The following is a 15,291-nucleotide window of genomic DNA, read 5'->3' as shown; positions in this document are numbered from 1 at the left end:
GATGATGACGGTGGTGATGGTGGTGATGATGATGATGATGATGATGATGGTGGTGGTGATGATGACGGTGGTGATGGTGATGATGATGATGGTGATGATGATGATGGTGATGATGATGATGGTGATGGTGATGATAATGATGGTGATGATGGTGTTGCTGATGATGGCAATGGTGATGACGATGATGACCAATTCCCATAAAGTATATTCTCCTGGAGGTATTATTATCCCTATTTTACAGATGAGGAAACTGAGGCCAGGAGAAATGAGGTGACTTGTTCTTGGCCAAGTATCAGAACTGGGATCTCCAGAGTAGCCTCAATCTCTTGTTCTTTTGCTCCCTGTCCTGGTTATCTTTTAGACATCCTAGGCTAGAAAAAGCACCTTAGAGATCGTAGCATTTTGTCCCCTTGTTTTCTAGATGGGGAAACTGATCCTAGAGTGAGACTCCTGTGCACTTGCTCAGTGGTACACAGTTAATGCCTCCTAAGGCAAGAATTCACGCCCAGGGCTTCTGATTCCAGATCCAGCGCCCAGCCCACTAGAGCAGTCCTTGGAGAAACTGAGGGTCTTCAGAGCTTGTCAGCGAGCACTCACTGAGTGGCTCCTATGGACCAGGCATGGTGCTGTGCATTAGAGATGCAAAAAAGGCAAAAGACAGTCCCTGACCCGAAGGAACTCACGGTGGAATGAGGGGAAGCAACTTCCTCACATACATCAATCCCATTAATAGAATAGCTCGGTCTGGAACCCAGGACACCATGTTCTCACTCTGGTATTTTCCCCTGTGCTGGCCCTTTGACAGCTCACTTTTGGTTCCTGTGTTGTCAGTCAGTCGTGTGTGTGTGTATGTGTGTGTACGTGCGTGTGTGTGTTTGTGTGTGTGTGTGTGTGTGTGTGTATGTAGAAGAGAAAACTTCTATAATGTGTCTCTGTTTCTTCTCTCTCAGTGTTGAGCATTGGTGAAGGTGGCTTCTGGGAAGGCAGCACCCGGGGCCACATTGGATGGTTTCCTGCTGATTGTGTGGAGGAAGTCCAGTGTAAGCCAAATGAAAGCAAGGCAGGTAAGATCTGGGAGTTTCCCAAAACTCGTCTTTTATTTTCTACCATCTCTTATGACAAGAGATGCCCCGGCTGGTCCTCTGGCCTCAGGTGTCCTTTGTCTCCCTTTTGGCCTGTGGCTTCTGCCCGGCCACCCCTGAGCTGCTTGGATGGTCCCGAGCCGTGCAACCTTGGGTTTGTGTCTTTTCCATGGGCTTTGTGGGCAGTCCCCCCTCGCAGACTGGAGGCAGCATGCAGCATCTCCTTGGGTGTGCCTAACACAGACAAGCATTTGCAGGCACACTTACGGCATGTGTGTTGGAAGCACATCATGGTGGATCAGATACTTGGGGCTTCCTTATTTCCCTCTTCCATGACTCACAAAATCCCCCAAATCTGCATTTTAAAGCAAGTTATGTCTCCTTGTTAGTGACTAATGGATAGTAGGCTGGCCTTGGACACAGGAAGCTGAGTATGAATCCCACCTTAGACCATTGGTGGCCGTGTGACCCTGGACAAGTCACTTAAACTTCCTCAGGCTTCATTACCATATGATAATCAAATGAACAAATATGTGTAAGTCGCTTTACAAACCATAAATCATTATAGAAATACTGCTATCATTCCCTTCCATGCTCTGGAAATGCTTCAGTAAACTAGATATTCAAGTGGTTAAACCACTGGGCCTGGAGTCAGGAAGACCTGAGTTCAAATACAGACTCAGATACTTACTAACTGTCTGACTCTGGGCAAGTCACTTAGCCTCTGTTTACCTCAGTTTCCTTAACTGTAAAATGAGAATAGTAGCACTTTCAGGATTGTTGTGAGAAGCCATGAGATAATCCTATAAAGTTATTAGCACAATGATGGTATGTCTTAAGGCTTGTTCCCTTCCCCTCCCCACTCAGCCCTTTTAGGCTCAATCTCTTGGGTTCTTACTTTGGTTCATCTCCGGGAGAACAGCTAGTTCCCTTTGGGAAAGGATCACTTCATGCCTTTGTTTGTCCCACCTGTTCTTATTGACCTCCAAGCCAGGGTCAGCTATAGAGCCAGAAATAGGCCTCTTGTTCTAACACAGCAGGCTGGAGGGAGAGCGCCTCCCCAGCGCTTGGCTTGGGTCCTAGAGGTTGGGCTGGGAGGGCCCTCTAGTCCCAACTTCTTGGGGTTTACAGGCAGAGACCGAGGCCCAGACAGAAAGAGCCTTGATCATGCCCAAAAGAGGATTCCCAGGCCTTCCCCTGGCTCCCCACTGTCCCTGGGCCACACTGTCAGCCTTGTTTCCCTGACAGTGACTGGCAGGGTGAGTGAGGGATTCAGAGCCTCATTAAATGTGAGGTTTCTGGATACAGACAGCCAGCCAAGATGTTTGCAGCCCTGACTCGCTTTGGGGGGGTGACTTGCTGTGTGGGGCACATATCCCACCCCTTCTCCTCCTTTCCTCAGATAAGTGCCACTCTACCCCCATTGCTCTCTGGCTGGGGACTCTGCATCTTAACCGCAGTGGCCTTCACCAAGGGTGCCAAAAACCTCTTCACTTCTGGGTCCAAGGGCCCTTTCTCAGGTCCCCTCTTCCTGGACCTCTCTGCAGTTTTGTCAACTGTTGAGCACCCCCTGCCCCAGTCTCCTTTACTAGACCATAACCCATCTCCTGCCCACAAGCATGGGCGTCACACAAAGTTCTGTATGTGACTTTCTTTGCTTGAGTGATTGAAACTCTGTCCCTTAGGGATCTTAGCCAACTTGTTCAGCCAGTCATGCAACCAAAAACCAGGTCCTCTTCAGTCTGGGTGTTTTGTGATCTGTCTGTCCTTCCACTGCCTTCCCCACCCACCTTTCCCCACTTGGTAGAGGAAGCCTCAGGACCTGGCCTGCATGAGCCCAATCCCACGCCTGGGTGGGATGAGTTCATACTTCAGCTTTGGGTGTCTGCCCTGGGACTCAGTTGCCCTGGTTGGTGAGTGTGCACAAACTGCACTTAAGCCACTCCATATAGCTGTAGATAGTCATTCTTCACCTTCTGTCTGGCCAGGGCTGACGCAGACATCTCGCTGTCCCTCCTGCTGCTGCACCCACCACCACTCTCTTCTCCTTCCTCTTCACCTTAGAACAAGAATCACGTCAAACACCACCACTGCTAAGTAAAGGGACAATTGCCAGCCCCATTCCCCCCATTCACCATCTAAAAGCCCCCTCTCTGTGTTCTTCCCCCATTCCAAAGAGAAGCTTCTTGAGGGCATGGATGCCCGCCTTCTGGATAAGGATCCCCAGCGCCTTGAATCTCACTTGACGTCAGTCCCATGGGTTCAGCATCTTCTCTCTGCAGGGAACTCTCGATGCTGTTTTTCTAGCCCCTATCTCTGTCCCTTTAGCAAGTCCTTCCTTAGCCACTGACTGTCAGTCGTTGCTACCAAGCTGTTGCCTTGGCCCTTAAATTCAAGGAGTTCCAACAGAACTGTCTCTTTTACCTTAGCCTACCCTTCCCTCAAACAGCCCTGTTCTGTCAGGGATACCACTGTCCTTCAAGGCCTGGGATTTGCAGCCTGGGGCCTCCTCCTCCACTCTTCCCTCCCATTCCTCCATCTCCTCCCAGCTGCCTGCTTGTCTGCCCAATCCTTCTTCCTCTCTCCCCCTGTCCACCACCATGTTAGCTCAGGCCCTCATCATCTCGCACCAAGACTGATATAATAGGCTTCTCTCTCTTTTCCCTGCTTTCAGTTTCTTCTTCCTCTAGCCCACCTCCCAGTTAGCTACCAAAACAGTCTTCCAAAAGGCCCAGGGCACTCCCCTACTCCAAAGTCTCCCATGGCTCCCTAGTGTAATCCAATTCAAGAAGCTTTTGTAAAGCCCCCATAATGCACAAGGCATTATGATGGACACTGGGCATACCAAACCAATTCTTCTAAGAGCAAATGCAAATGTCTCAGACTGACATTTACACCCCCACGATCTGGCTCTAGCTTACCTTTTTACAGGCTTATTTCATATTACTTCCCTTCACACACATGCCATCTTCCAGCCAAACTGGACGACAAGCTGGCTGTTCCGGAACTCAGAATTCTCTCTCCCTCCTCCGTGGATTCACACCAGCCCTCCCCCAAGAATGGGAATCTCTGGGTCCTCCACTTACCAATCCAGATGCTACCTCCTACATGAAAACCTTCCCTGATCCCTCCAAGCCCACCCACAGTGGGAGCCATCACTGCCTCCTCAAAGGAGCTTGGAGTTCTCTCTTTCTCATTCTGACTGCCATGCTCTCCCCCACCCCCACAGCTTGGAAGGAAGAGAGAGATCTGGATCCCTGGCACCACCCAATGTCTCTCCCTTAATAAATCTCTCTTGAATTTAATTGACTTCATTTGGACCTTCCTGAATTGAATTGCTGTGAACAGTGAGATTGTGACATGAAGTCATTGGTTCTCAATAGCAAGAATTCCACCCCAGTATTACAAGGGGGACTGATGACTGGTCCTAAGGTCAGAGGATTGGTGACTTCTTCCATGGGGATCCTGCACAGATGGTGGGTACAGCACTGAGAGAGCCGGATAATGCCACCCTTCACAATAAAACCTACCCCTTCTGCCTCTTTGTGTGTTTTTCTCTGTCTCTGTGTCTCTGGGTGTCTCTCTCTGTCTCTCTCTCTCTCACTGTCTCTGTCTCTCCCTCAAAGGAGGAGAAAACCTTTGGGACTTTAGGATGCCTCTTACTTATTTCACTGTAGCCAAAATTAGCACAAAGGGCATCAATACATAGAAAATTTACACTCACGGAATTATGGAATGTTCAACCTTTCTGGGCCCTTAGAACAGAGAACACCAAAACCTGGAGGGACCTTCGACCAAAGAATGGAGAGTGTTAAAACATGCAATCTCAGAGCAGGGAGCAGTCGAGAGATCATTTCGACCAAAGGTTTCCTGCAGTTCACAGCATTCCCAAATATGACCTGACCCAAATTAAAATATAATTGAGAACTATTTCACAGAAATAAATAAAAATACAAGAAAAGAGATAACATTACATTTGAAAACTAAATGGACATGTGACTGCAGGGATCCTTGAGTATGGATCTGTTTGTGCTCGATGGCACTGATCTGCCCCCCCCCCCCATTCTAGAGATAGTAAAACAGGCTGAACTCTCTGCACCACTTAACTCAAGCTGAGCAGTTATTTGGGGTGAAAGTCTCTTGTTATCACTTAAGGATTGTTAGTCCTTTTGGCTCCCGTTCAGAAGCCTGACTTAGATGAAGTTCCTTGCCTTTCCCAAGCAGTTTGTTTGGGGGCTGGGAGTTTGTCATTTCCTTAGCACAGTCATATATATCCTTGACAGTGGATGATTTGGGGGCTGGGAGAAGCTGCATATTTAGTGTGGGAAGGTCATAGTCTTAGAGCTGAAATGACCTGGCAATCCAACTAGTCTCAGACCCACTTTTGACAGTGAAGGAAATGAGCAGGTTAAAGGACTTGTCCAAGGTCACACAACTAGCATGTGTCTAGGAGCTATGTGCTATATTTCATTTTGTATTGTCAACCTGCTGATTATTAACAAACACAAACATTTCTCGGGAGGGAGCAAAGGGGATATATTGCATAAATCAGGATGTGAATACAAGGGTCCAGATCTTCAGCAGGAGGTGAAAATTCAGTACTGCCCAGATGTCCCAACAGCCGAGAGAGAGAAATGGGCAGGAAGGCAGAGAGTGCAGCTCTGACTCCCTGCTCTGCCACCCCTCTTTGCAAGTGGCTGCTCTCAGTGGGATGCTCTCAAGAAAGGCCATGGCAGGAGCTCTGCTTCTGCTCCAAGGGAAAGTCAGCCCTCTTCTCTGAGAGGAGCTCCTTCTGCTCTGCATTTACAAAGGCAAACTGAGGACTTTGCTTTACTTTGACAAAGTACTCTTCAGGTTGGGGGATATCTGAACCTATCTGGGCATAGGAGTACATTTTCCTAAGAAAGTTCAGGTAAATAGTGGTGTCCGTTACCCTATTATGACTGAAAATCGAGTCCAGACTAAGTTAAGTCTTGTTGAACACTCTTCTCTGATTGCTTGAATTTCCCCTGGTTTTTCCTATGCCCAATTTGGGGCCTCCTTGCCCTTTCCAGAATCCCCAACATCAGGAGGAAACTCAGAAGACCATCCTAGAAGTTAGGAGGCCTGGGTTCAAGGCCCAGCTTCCCTAATAACCATCTGTATGAGCTGGGGAGATGGTGTAGCCCTTGTGGCCTCATTGTCCTCTTCTATAAATTTAATGAATGATTTGAGGATGTGGACCTGAGGAGGTCCTTAGAAATCATTCAGTCCAAGACTTTAATTTTATAGATGAGGAAACTGAGACTCGGCAAGGGAACTCAGTGATCCAGGGCCACACGAAGAAAGGGCGACAGAGCTGGGAAGCCATCTTGCTGACCTGCCAGGAGCCTACTTTGTGAAAACTGTTGGTAGATTCTGTAAACTGCCATCCCCTTGGTGAAAAATGAAGGAGATGACATCCCTTCTCTGTGTTCCCCATATTATTTCTATGTTGCTTTTTGGAGAGAGACAGAGAGAGAGAGACAGAGAGAGAGAGAGACAGAGAGACAGAGACAGAGAGAGACAGAGAGAGACAGAGACAGAGAGACACAGAGACAGAGAGAGAGAGAGAGACAGAGAGAGAGAGAGAGAGAGAGACAAAGAGAGACAGAGACAGAGAGACACAGAGAGAGAGAGACAGAGAGAGACAGAGACAGAAAGAGATACAGAGACAGAGAGAGACAGAGACAGAGAGACACAGAGACAGAGAGAGAGACAGAGAGAGAGAGAGACAGAGAGAGACAGAGACAGAGAGACACAGAGACACAGAGACAGAGACACAGAGACACAGAGACAGAGAGAGAGAGAGGAGGGGGAGGAGGGGGAGAGTGCCCCTGTGCTCTTCCTCCTGTGCCTGTGACATCTCCTCTTGTATCAAACTTTTCTCTGGAGCCTCCTCGGTTCTCAAATGGTTTTTTGTTTTTGTTTTTTGATTCTTTATTTAATTTTTAAAATAATGTTTTATTTTTCCCCAATTACATGTAAAAACAATTTTTAACCTTTGTCTTTTTTTTATATTTACTTTCAAGTTCTGTCCTTCCATGTTCACTACCCTCCCTGAGAGAGTAAGCAATCTGATACAGGTTATATATGTGTACTCATGTAAAGCATATTTCCATTTTGGTCATTTTGTTAAGGAAAACTCAAACCAAAAAAAAAAAGGAAAGGAGAGAAAGTGAAAAATAGTCTGCTTTGATTTGTATTCAGACCCCATCAATTCTTTCTCTGTAAGCAGATAGCATTTTTCATCTTAAGTCCTTCAGAATTGTCTTGGCTCATTGTATTGCTGAGTATAGCTAAATCATTCACAGCTGATCATTGTTACAATGCTGCTGTGACTGTGTACAATGTTCTCCCGGTTCTGCTCACTTCACTCTGTATCAGTTCATGTAAGTCTTTTGAGGTTTTTTAATTGAACTCTGCCACCTCCTCTCCACAGACAGTTTTATGAATCGGTTCTGGGTTCCACCAAGGGAGAGACTTTCATTAAGGCCTCAGAGCAGAGTTGCTGGGACAGGGGGTTAGGAGTTCCAAGGTAGCCAGAGGTGTCCAGCACTGGGGGACTATCCAGGCCGGTGCCACAGCACCTAGAGCTGGCACTAGGTAGCATGGTCCACTCTCTTCCTGCCTTCTATGTATGAAACAATTATAGAGTAATTAAACTAGGGGACACAATCTTATCTTACAGAAAATGTTATCTTTGGCTATCTCCTTCTTCTGGCTGATCTTCAAACCTCTTAAAAGCCCAGTGAGAGTCATCTGCTTCCGTAAGTAAGAGTGAAGGGGAGTGATGTGTAAAGTCACTTTCTCCAGCCCAAAGCAAAGAGGATTCAAACAGCTCTCCTCTACCAGAAGCACTGCAGAGCTACCTAAGAGTCCGAGGTAGAACAAAAGCTTATGTATGGAGCCCTATCGTGTTTGCAGAGAAGACACTTATTCAGTCATCTTTTAAGTGCCTACTGTGTGCCAGTAAGAGCTCCTTCCATGGCAGAACTACTCAGACTTCCTTAGCACCTGGAGTGTAGAAAGTGTTCTTGTGTCATGTCAGCCAGGGAGGAAGGAAATGCAAGTGGCATTGCTCCCATTGTGCAGAAGGGAAAACTGTGCCTTGGAGAAAACAAAGTGACTGTCCTGAGGTCCTACAGCTTGTTCATGTCAGAAAACCTGGAAGGAAGAAGGGAGGGAGAGGGGAGGGGGAAGGGAGGAAGGAAGAAGGGAGGGAAGGAGGAAGGAGGAAGGAAGGAAAGGGAGGGGAGGAGGTAGAGGGAGGAAGAAAGGAGGGGAGGGAGGAGGGAGGAGGGGGAGGAAGTGAGGAGGGAAGGCTTCAGAAATCAAGAAGAAGATTTTATATTTGATCCTGGAGGTCATAGGGAGCTCTTGGTGTTTATTGACTCAAGATGTGACATGGTCAGAAGTGCATGTTAAGAGGCCCACTTTGGCAGGGCAGGGAAGGATGGCTTAGGCTGGGAGAGCTTTGAGACAGGAAGGCCAGTTAGCAGACTATTGCCAAAGTCTAAACCTTTACCAAGGCCATGAATAGGTAGAAAGGATTGTAGGTGAGAGATGTGAAGGTAAAGATGACAAGACATACCCAAAGTGCTTTGCAGACAGTAAAGCCGTGGACAAAGGTGAGTAGTACCTGTTGTTATCATTACCCAGTGATGTTCCTGATCTCAGATAACTTAATACCTCCATACACATGGTGACTCTAAAAGTCAGAGTTTGGACAGTATCCATGGCAAGGCTGACTAGGGAAATATGGGAGAGCAGACCTTTGACCTCTCCCCCCTCCCAGCCCATTGCCTCAGCACATGTTGCATCTCTCCCAGAGATGATTCCATAAACCTGCAGATGCTCCTGGTGCCAAAGGAGAGCTAGGGTGCTGGCTGTTGGCAGAAGATCCCACTTCTGGGCTCCACATCCAGGCTGGCTGCTGAGATGGTGTGTCTCTGAGAAAGGCTCTTCACATCTGTGCCAGCTTTTGCCTCACCCAACTCCATAGGCACAGGATGAGCAGAGCCCTTTCCTGGAGACAAAGCATGGGGCGGGGGCTGCTGGGGACCCTGCCTGTCATGAGCCCCAGGCTGGGGATGCTTATAGTTAGCCTTGTCTGGGTCCTGGTCCTGGAGTTACCCATGTAAATATACCAGAGGTTAGTCATAGAGTGTACAAAGCCATCTGCAGGGACTTGGCAGGCCTGTTGTCCAGCTCCCCAAATAGCTGGCTTTTGTTATTTTCAGAGCCTCTCAAAACATGGCCAAGTGGCTGCATTAGCACTAGTGTCATTTAAAATATTAATAAGGTAGGAAAAAGCAGGGCTGCTGAAGGAGGGGCCACCTCCTGCTGGGGCCCTTCTCAGGGGGCTCCCTCTCAACTCTTCATGAGAATGTGGTGCCCTGGGAGAAGGAAACCAAGAGTCCTAGACAGAGATGTGGGGAATTCCCATACCTGCCTTTTCTTTGACCTCCCAAAGCGATATCCACTTTGTCTTTCCAGCAGATCATTAGTGTCTGTCAGAATGGTACCTTCTCTGACAAAGCATTCTGTTCCAAAGACCAGCTGCCATACCTTCCTGAATACTGATCCCAGGATCTGGGGGCTGAGGACTGCAACTACTCTCATGCCACATGTACATGGCATCCCATTGAGTTTAGAGAATTCTGAATTTTTAACATTGTCATCAAAACCAACATGTTTCCCACCTGTAGAGCTCTTGGATAATAAATTGGGAAAGTACTCATTTCCGTCACACTGTGTCCATCTCTACAAAATGTTGGTAATCACCTGTGGAGCAAGGAAAGGGCTTTGTAACCATTGTTACAGTATATAACCATGAGATGATAGCAACAATTATAGAAATCTTCACCAAGGAATTAGTTCTACTTGGCCCAAAGGATAGAAAGCAGAACAGCGGGTCTGGGGCAAGCTGAGGGTGGCAGTGGGACTTGTGGGGATACAGACTTAAATGTGTTGTAAGAAAGGCCTTTCTAACAATCTCAGTTGTACAAAAGAACGGATTGTCTGGTGAAGTAGCAAGTTCCCCATCACGGCAGATCTTCAAGCAGGAGCTGCCCAGCCCCTTGCAAGGTCAGTTGTAGAGAGGATTCCTTTCCAGGTGTGGATGGCTTGGCTTGGGGAGCCTTCTAGCTCTGACAGTCTAGATCACTTTGACGGGCTTCTCCAGTTTATGTTCAGGTTCTGCACAGCTTTGGGCTTTTCTGTCATTTTTTTTTCTGTTTCCTCCTCAATCTGTGTCTTTTTTTTACTTTGTTGATGATTTTTGAATTCTGCTTACCAAATGAGGTCAGGAAAACACATGTGAAGCTCTGCTTTCTGGAGAATTGTAAGGATGGGCAAGAATGAAGTGGGCTTCAGCGATAGCCGTGCTGTTAGCAGGGTGTGGATTGCCTGGTCTCCCATCCAGCTCTGGCTCTGTGATGGTGGCTCCAATGGGGAATAACTTTACCTTGTGAAAGACGAACTGAAAATAACTTAGAGGGAGTTGACATCCAGCCTTTTCCCAAAGTGGACAAAGGATTCCCCTTTATTGGTAGACTTTAAAAAGAGGCTGTGTAAATTAGAGGGGATTGATCTTTATTGTTACTAGTAAGATTAGAAGATTCGGCTCCTAGCTGAGATGGGATGTGTGTGTGTCTGTGTGAGTTTGAGAGAGCCAGCCAGCCCTGCCTACCTTGACTCAAGTCCCTCTGGATCGACAGACTTAAAATCTTGACACAAACACAAATTGAGGAAGTTTTCTAGCTTTCCTTGTGGTCAGTGGCAAAAGTGGCACTGTTGTGAGTTGCAGGAGGCAAATACCCAGTAGATACTGAACAAAGTGGCAGCCTCTGGATAGGAGAGATCTGCTGATCCATGACCTCCAAGCCTTCCCCGTAAAAGGTATTTTTCTTTTCTCCCCTTTGTTACTAAGGGGGTAATCAAACCTTCTCACCTGTCCCTTCTAGGGCCTTTCAGCACTGGATGGCTGGCTGGGCTCTGTCATGCAGGCCTTTACCACAAAAAAAAGTGCCACAAAGAAATGGGAACTTGGCCTCATTCCATCTTAAAGGAAAACTGACATCCACCACTTTTCTATTTGGTTTTGATTTTTCAAAAGTAGATGAGAAGATTTAGACCCCAGGAAGATAACTAAACAGCAGTACCTGGTACATAATAAGAAAAATGTCCACCTTGATAAGAAGCAGAAGCACCAGCAAGAATTCCCACCTCTCTGGCATTGTAAATTTTATAAAGGCACTTTCTCCACAGCAGCTCCATGAAAGAGGGAATGGAAATATCATTTTCCTCACTTTATAGCTCAATGGATCAGACAATCTCAGGATTATGGGCTTGGAAGGGTCCTGAGAAGCTAAAGTCTGTGTATATGTTTACTGCTTAGTCCTTGTCATGTGGCTAAGCAGAAGAAAAAGAGCTGAGATGGTGTGTGTGTGTAAGTGTATGTATGTGTATTGTGTGAGTGCGTATGAATGTGTGTATTGTGTGTGAGTATGTGAGTGTGTGAAGTGTGTATGTGCATATGTGAGTGTGTATGTGTATGTGTGTGTGAGTATGTAAGTTTGTGTGTGTGTATGCGAATGTGAGTGTGGGTGTATGTGAGTGTATGTATCTATTTGTGTGTGAGTATGTGTATGTGTGTGTATATGTGTGTGACAGACTGACAGAAACAGATGACAGCCTTTCCAATAGTTAAGGATGCCCCCCCAAGCCTCCCACTAGCTGAACATCCCCAGTACAGCTCTTCCTCCAGTCATCTCTTCAGAAAACCTTTATTTATTCTTCCCCAAACCCTGTCCTGGGGGCTCGTTTTATAGAAACACGGCCAACAAAAGTCTTTCACCTGGTAATTTGATCATAGAAGCTTATGGTCCTTCCCCATGTCAGTCCCCTTTCTATGGGCACTCTTCACTGTTTCCATAGTCTTCCTAAAAAAAGAGGTGCCAAAACTGAACTAGTCTTTCAGATATGGCCTCACCCAAGCCCAGAGAGTCAAAGGGTCCCTCACACAGCCATATTACACTATTAACTCCTGTTGAGCTTGGAGTACACTACAACCCCCAGATCTTTTTCAGTTGAACTGCTCTCTAGTCATGTCTCTCTTGCTATGGACTTGCCAGTCAATTCCTTCAACTTGTATGTAAGACTTTCCATTGGTCCTTATTACATCACATTCTGCCTAATTCAGCCCAATATTTTCACCTGTCAATGACTTCATATCCTTTCCATCATCCAGCTAGTTTTGGGTCACCTGCCTCCCCACCCCCAGCTTTGTGTCATCTGCAAATTGGACACATTGCCATCCATCCCTTTATCCAAGTGGAAGATGGGAAATGACACAAGGATCTGGAGGGTGGCCCTTCAGTCAGTCCGAGTCACCTAAGGGTGCTGTAGCCTCACTCCCATCTTTCCATCTTGTTTCCAGTGATTGTGTCAGGTGCTTCTGCTAACATCTAGCTCAGCTTGCTTCACAGCATTCTCCCAACCTTGCAGTACACATCATCCAGTCAGAATGGGAACCATGAGGTTCCACTGCCGATCAGATACTTGGTATGGAGTCTAGAGACCCAGATTCAAATTTCACCTCAGACACTCACTGAGTGTATGATCATGGATGCCAAAGGAACCTACAGCCGCAGAACCTAGTAATACAGTAACAGTAACATTGTAGTCTTCATTTTACTTACAAGCTCACCAAAAACAATGCAGTTGAGTGCAACATTATTCTTTAAGCAAGCATTACTAGGCTAGAGAGAGAGCTATCCAAAATGGACTCATCCCCTCCTCCTCCTTCCCTCAAATGGGACTCAGTATCAAAATGATTTGAGGAAACATTTATAAGAATCTTGCAGGAGGAAGATCATAATATGTTCAAGGACAACAATGTTTTAGAAATCTCCGTTTCTTCCTGGAGAGTCCCTTCAAGGGTTCAGAAGACTGTCCTCTCTGTAGTCAATTCCATCTTTTTCTGAATAGAGAAAGATGGGTCTTAGTACAGTTTTCTTCTTCTCCCCTAAGGAATCCTTAAAAAAGACCTTCTGTTCATCATCTCACCCACATTTTAAAGGGGCCGATCTGGAAAGGGCTTTAGATTAGTAGTATTAGCCTTTCCATCTTCTGTTTTGGGCTTTGAAGCTTGAACATGCCCATTTTACAGATGAGAAAAAACAGAGCTTGCAGGAATAGGATTTGCAGGTCACTCTCATGGCTAGTTCGTAGCCTGAATCTTCTGACTTTCAGATCAGGGTTTTTTATCCAAGGAAATGGCAATATGGCATAAAAGAACGGTCACTGATTTCAGAGGAAGAAGATTGGGTGGTGACTGCCGCATTTCCTATGCTCTTTGCAGTCTTTTCGTACCAGCTGGATGCCCCCATGATAGGCATGCTGTCTGGGCAGGGGCTGGATGAATTGGCCTCTGAGGTCACATCTGCAGTTTGAGGACTCTAATCTGGCCCTTATTAGCTGGGTGCCCTTGGGCAAAATTACTTAACTATTCTATGCCTCTCATTTCTCAGGTGTAGGTTGGGGACCATAATACTCATATTGTTTTAGGTTTTATTAAAATGGGAGCTGGGATGATCACAAATGCATTTATTACTCCAAGTGGAAGAAAACTAAGAGCTGTATAAGGGTTGGGATGCTATTTCAAAGTAGATTGTCTTATTGGGGACAGAGAATATTATCTTAATGCAAGCATCTCTCTCTATTTTGAAGTGCTGGGCCCAACCCTCAGGGATTAAGGTAGGCATGGTTAATTTGATGGGGAAGACCCCAAGGAATTTTTGTTAGTTGCAGGAGCCTTGTAGGGCAATTTTCGTTTTAGATATACAGGGCAATGGACGATTTTCCAGCATGATCCCTTTTTGAAGAAAAGGATCTGTTTTTTTTTTTCAATAAAACTTTGTATTATTCGTTCCTGGGACCCCCAGGAGGGCAGGGCTTCCTTGTGAACCCCAATGCTGGATTTTTACCAAGGCTTGTCTTTTAAAGTGCTTTGCTTCCTTCCACAAGATCCCCAATCTCCATGGCCAATCAAGAGGCCCCATAGACTAACTGGAGTGATAAACAAGCTTCCTTTCCCTGAGGCTGATGTCCAGGCAGCCATGTCAGGCCTGAGAAGGCCCCTGATTCTGAGGCCTTGTTGTCTCTGTATGAATTTCCAAGTCAGTCTAAGGGATGATTTTGACTCATAATTATCCAGTACTCTGAGAGCCCTTGATTCAGATTGTATCATTCATCACTGAATACTCTGGCTATTTCTAAAACATCTTGGTAAACAGGAAAGCCCTTCTGAGTGTTTATCCTGGTCACAGTAGGTTTTGTGCTCCATAGAGTATGGCCAAGACCTCACCCACTGTCTCATACCTGCAGGAAGACAGATCACCAGCCTCTGCTCCTTTGTGACTAGCTTCTTCACAGTCCCTCCTGACTTCTTTCTTGGCCACTTATCAAACACAGGCTGGGACTTCTCTTGTCCTGTGGATCCTGATAGGAATGCTGCAGACATTTCTTTAAGTTCCCTTGAAAAACTGAATTACATTCTTGCCCTAGCCCCCCATAACACAGCAGATTAGGAATGATAATGGGGGGCAGAGAGGCCATATTTCTGAAGTTGTTTTGATTTTTTTTCTCACGAATTATTAACAGAAATCCATCTAGTGTGTTGGGGGGCGGGAGGGAGGAGACCTTAGAGCAACATGCTTTCTTGTGATGTTTCCCAATTTATAAGATGTTTGTCTGGTATAATGCAATGGCACTGAAGCCTCTTATGAATTAGTCTGTCTGTAAGCATTTATTAAGCACCTACTATGTGCCAGGCACTGAACTAAAAAGAGAAGCCAAAACAATAGGCTATGCTCTCAAGGAGCTTACATTCTACTAGAGGAGACATCGTGCAAAGAATTAGGTATCTACAAGATGGAGTGTAGGTGGAAGGTAATTTTGTAAGGGAAAGCTGTGGCAGCTGGGGTACCAGAGAAGTACACCTGGGGCTCAAGAAGGTACATAAACAACTCTTTGCCATCTGTACAAAGGAAATGTCTGTTTGAGCAAAAAGACACAGGGAATATATGAGAGGGAAAGGGGGGAGAGGGGGGGAGGGAGAGAGAGAGAGAGAGAGAGAGAGAGAGAGAGACAGAGAGAGAGAGAGACAGAGAGAGACACACAAAGA

At 46.3% G+C, this 15,291-nt stretch overlaps 1 protein-coding gene and 1 long non-coding RNA gene across 3 annotated transcripts in view; one reads left to right on the top strand and one right to left on the bottom strand.

The window, feature by feature from the left end:
* The window catches only part of SHANK2 (SH3 and multiple ankyrin repeat domains 2), a 698,541-nt gene that overhangs the window by 309,815 nt on the left and 373,435 nt on the right, over positions 1-15,291 (top strand). For both annotated transcript variants that reach the window (XM_069066555.1, XM_069066556.1), the window contains one exon: positions 951-1,064. In XM_069066555.1, coding sequence (XP_068922656.1) covers positions 951-1,064 — 114 coding nt within the window. The remainder of the gene's footprint in view (positions 1-950; positions 1,065-15,291) is intronic.
* LOC138144957 (uncharacterized) lies at positions 1,068-8,292 on the bottom strand. The gene is made up of 2 exons (XR_011164054.1): positions 4,169-8,292; positions 1,068-3,141 (listed from the first exon to the last, which is right to left on the bottom strand). It is a non-coding gene; the product is annotated as an uncharacterized lncRNA (long non-coding RNA).

Source organism: Petaurus breviceps, unplaced genomic scaffold (genome assembly GCF_028583685.1).
Source record: "Petaurus breviceps papuanus isolate PSGF00001 unplaced genomic scaffold, PetGlider_PUasm1.0 90721, whole genome shotgun sequence".
NCBI classification, from domain to species: domain Eukaryota; kingdom Metazoa; phylum Chordata; class Mammalia; order Diprotodontia; family Petauridae; genus Petaurus; species Petaurus breviceps.
Note: the sequence above shows the minus strand (reverse complement) of the source record. Positions and strands in the feature narration are given on the sequence as shown.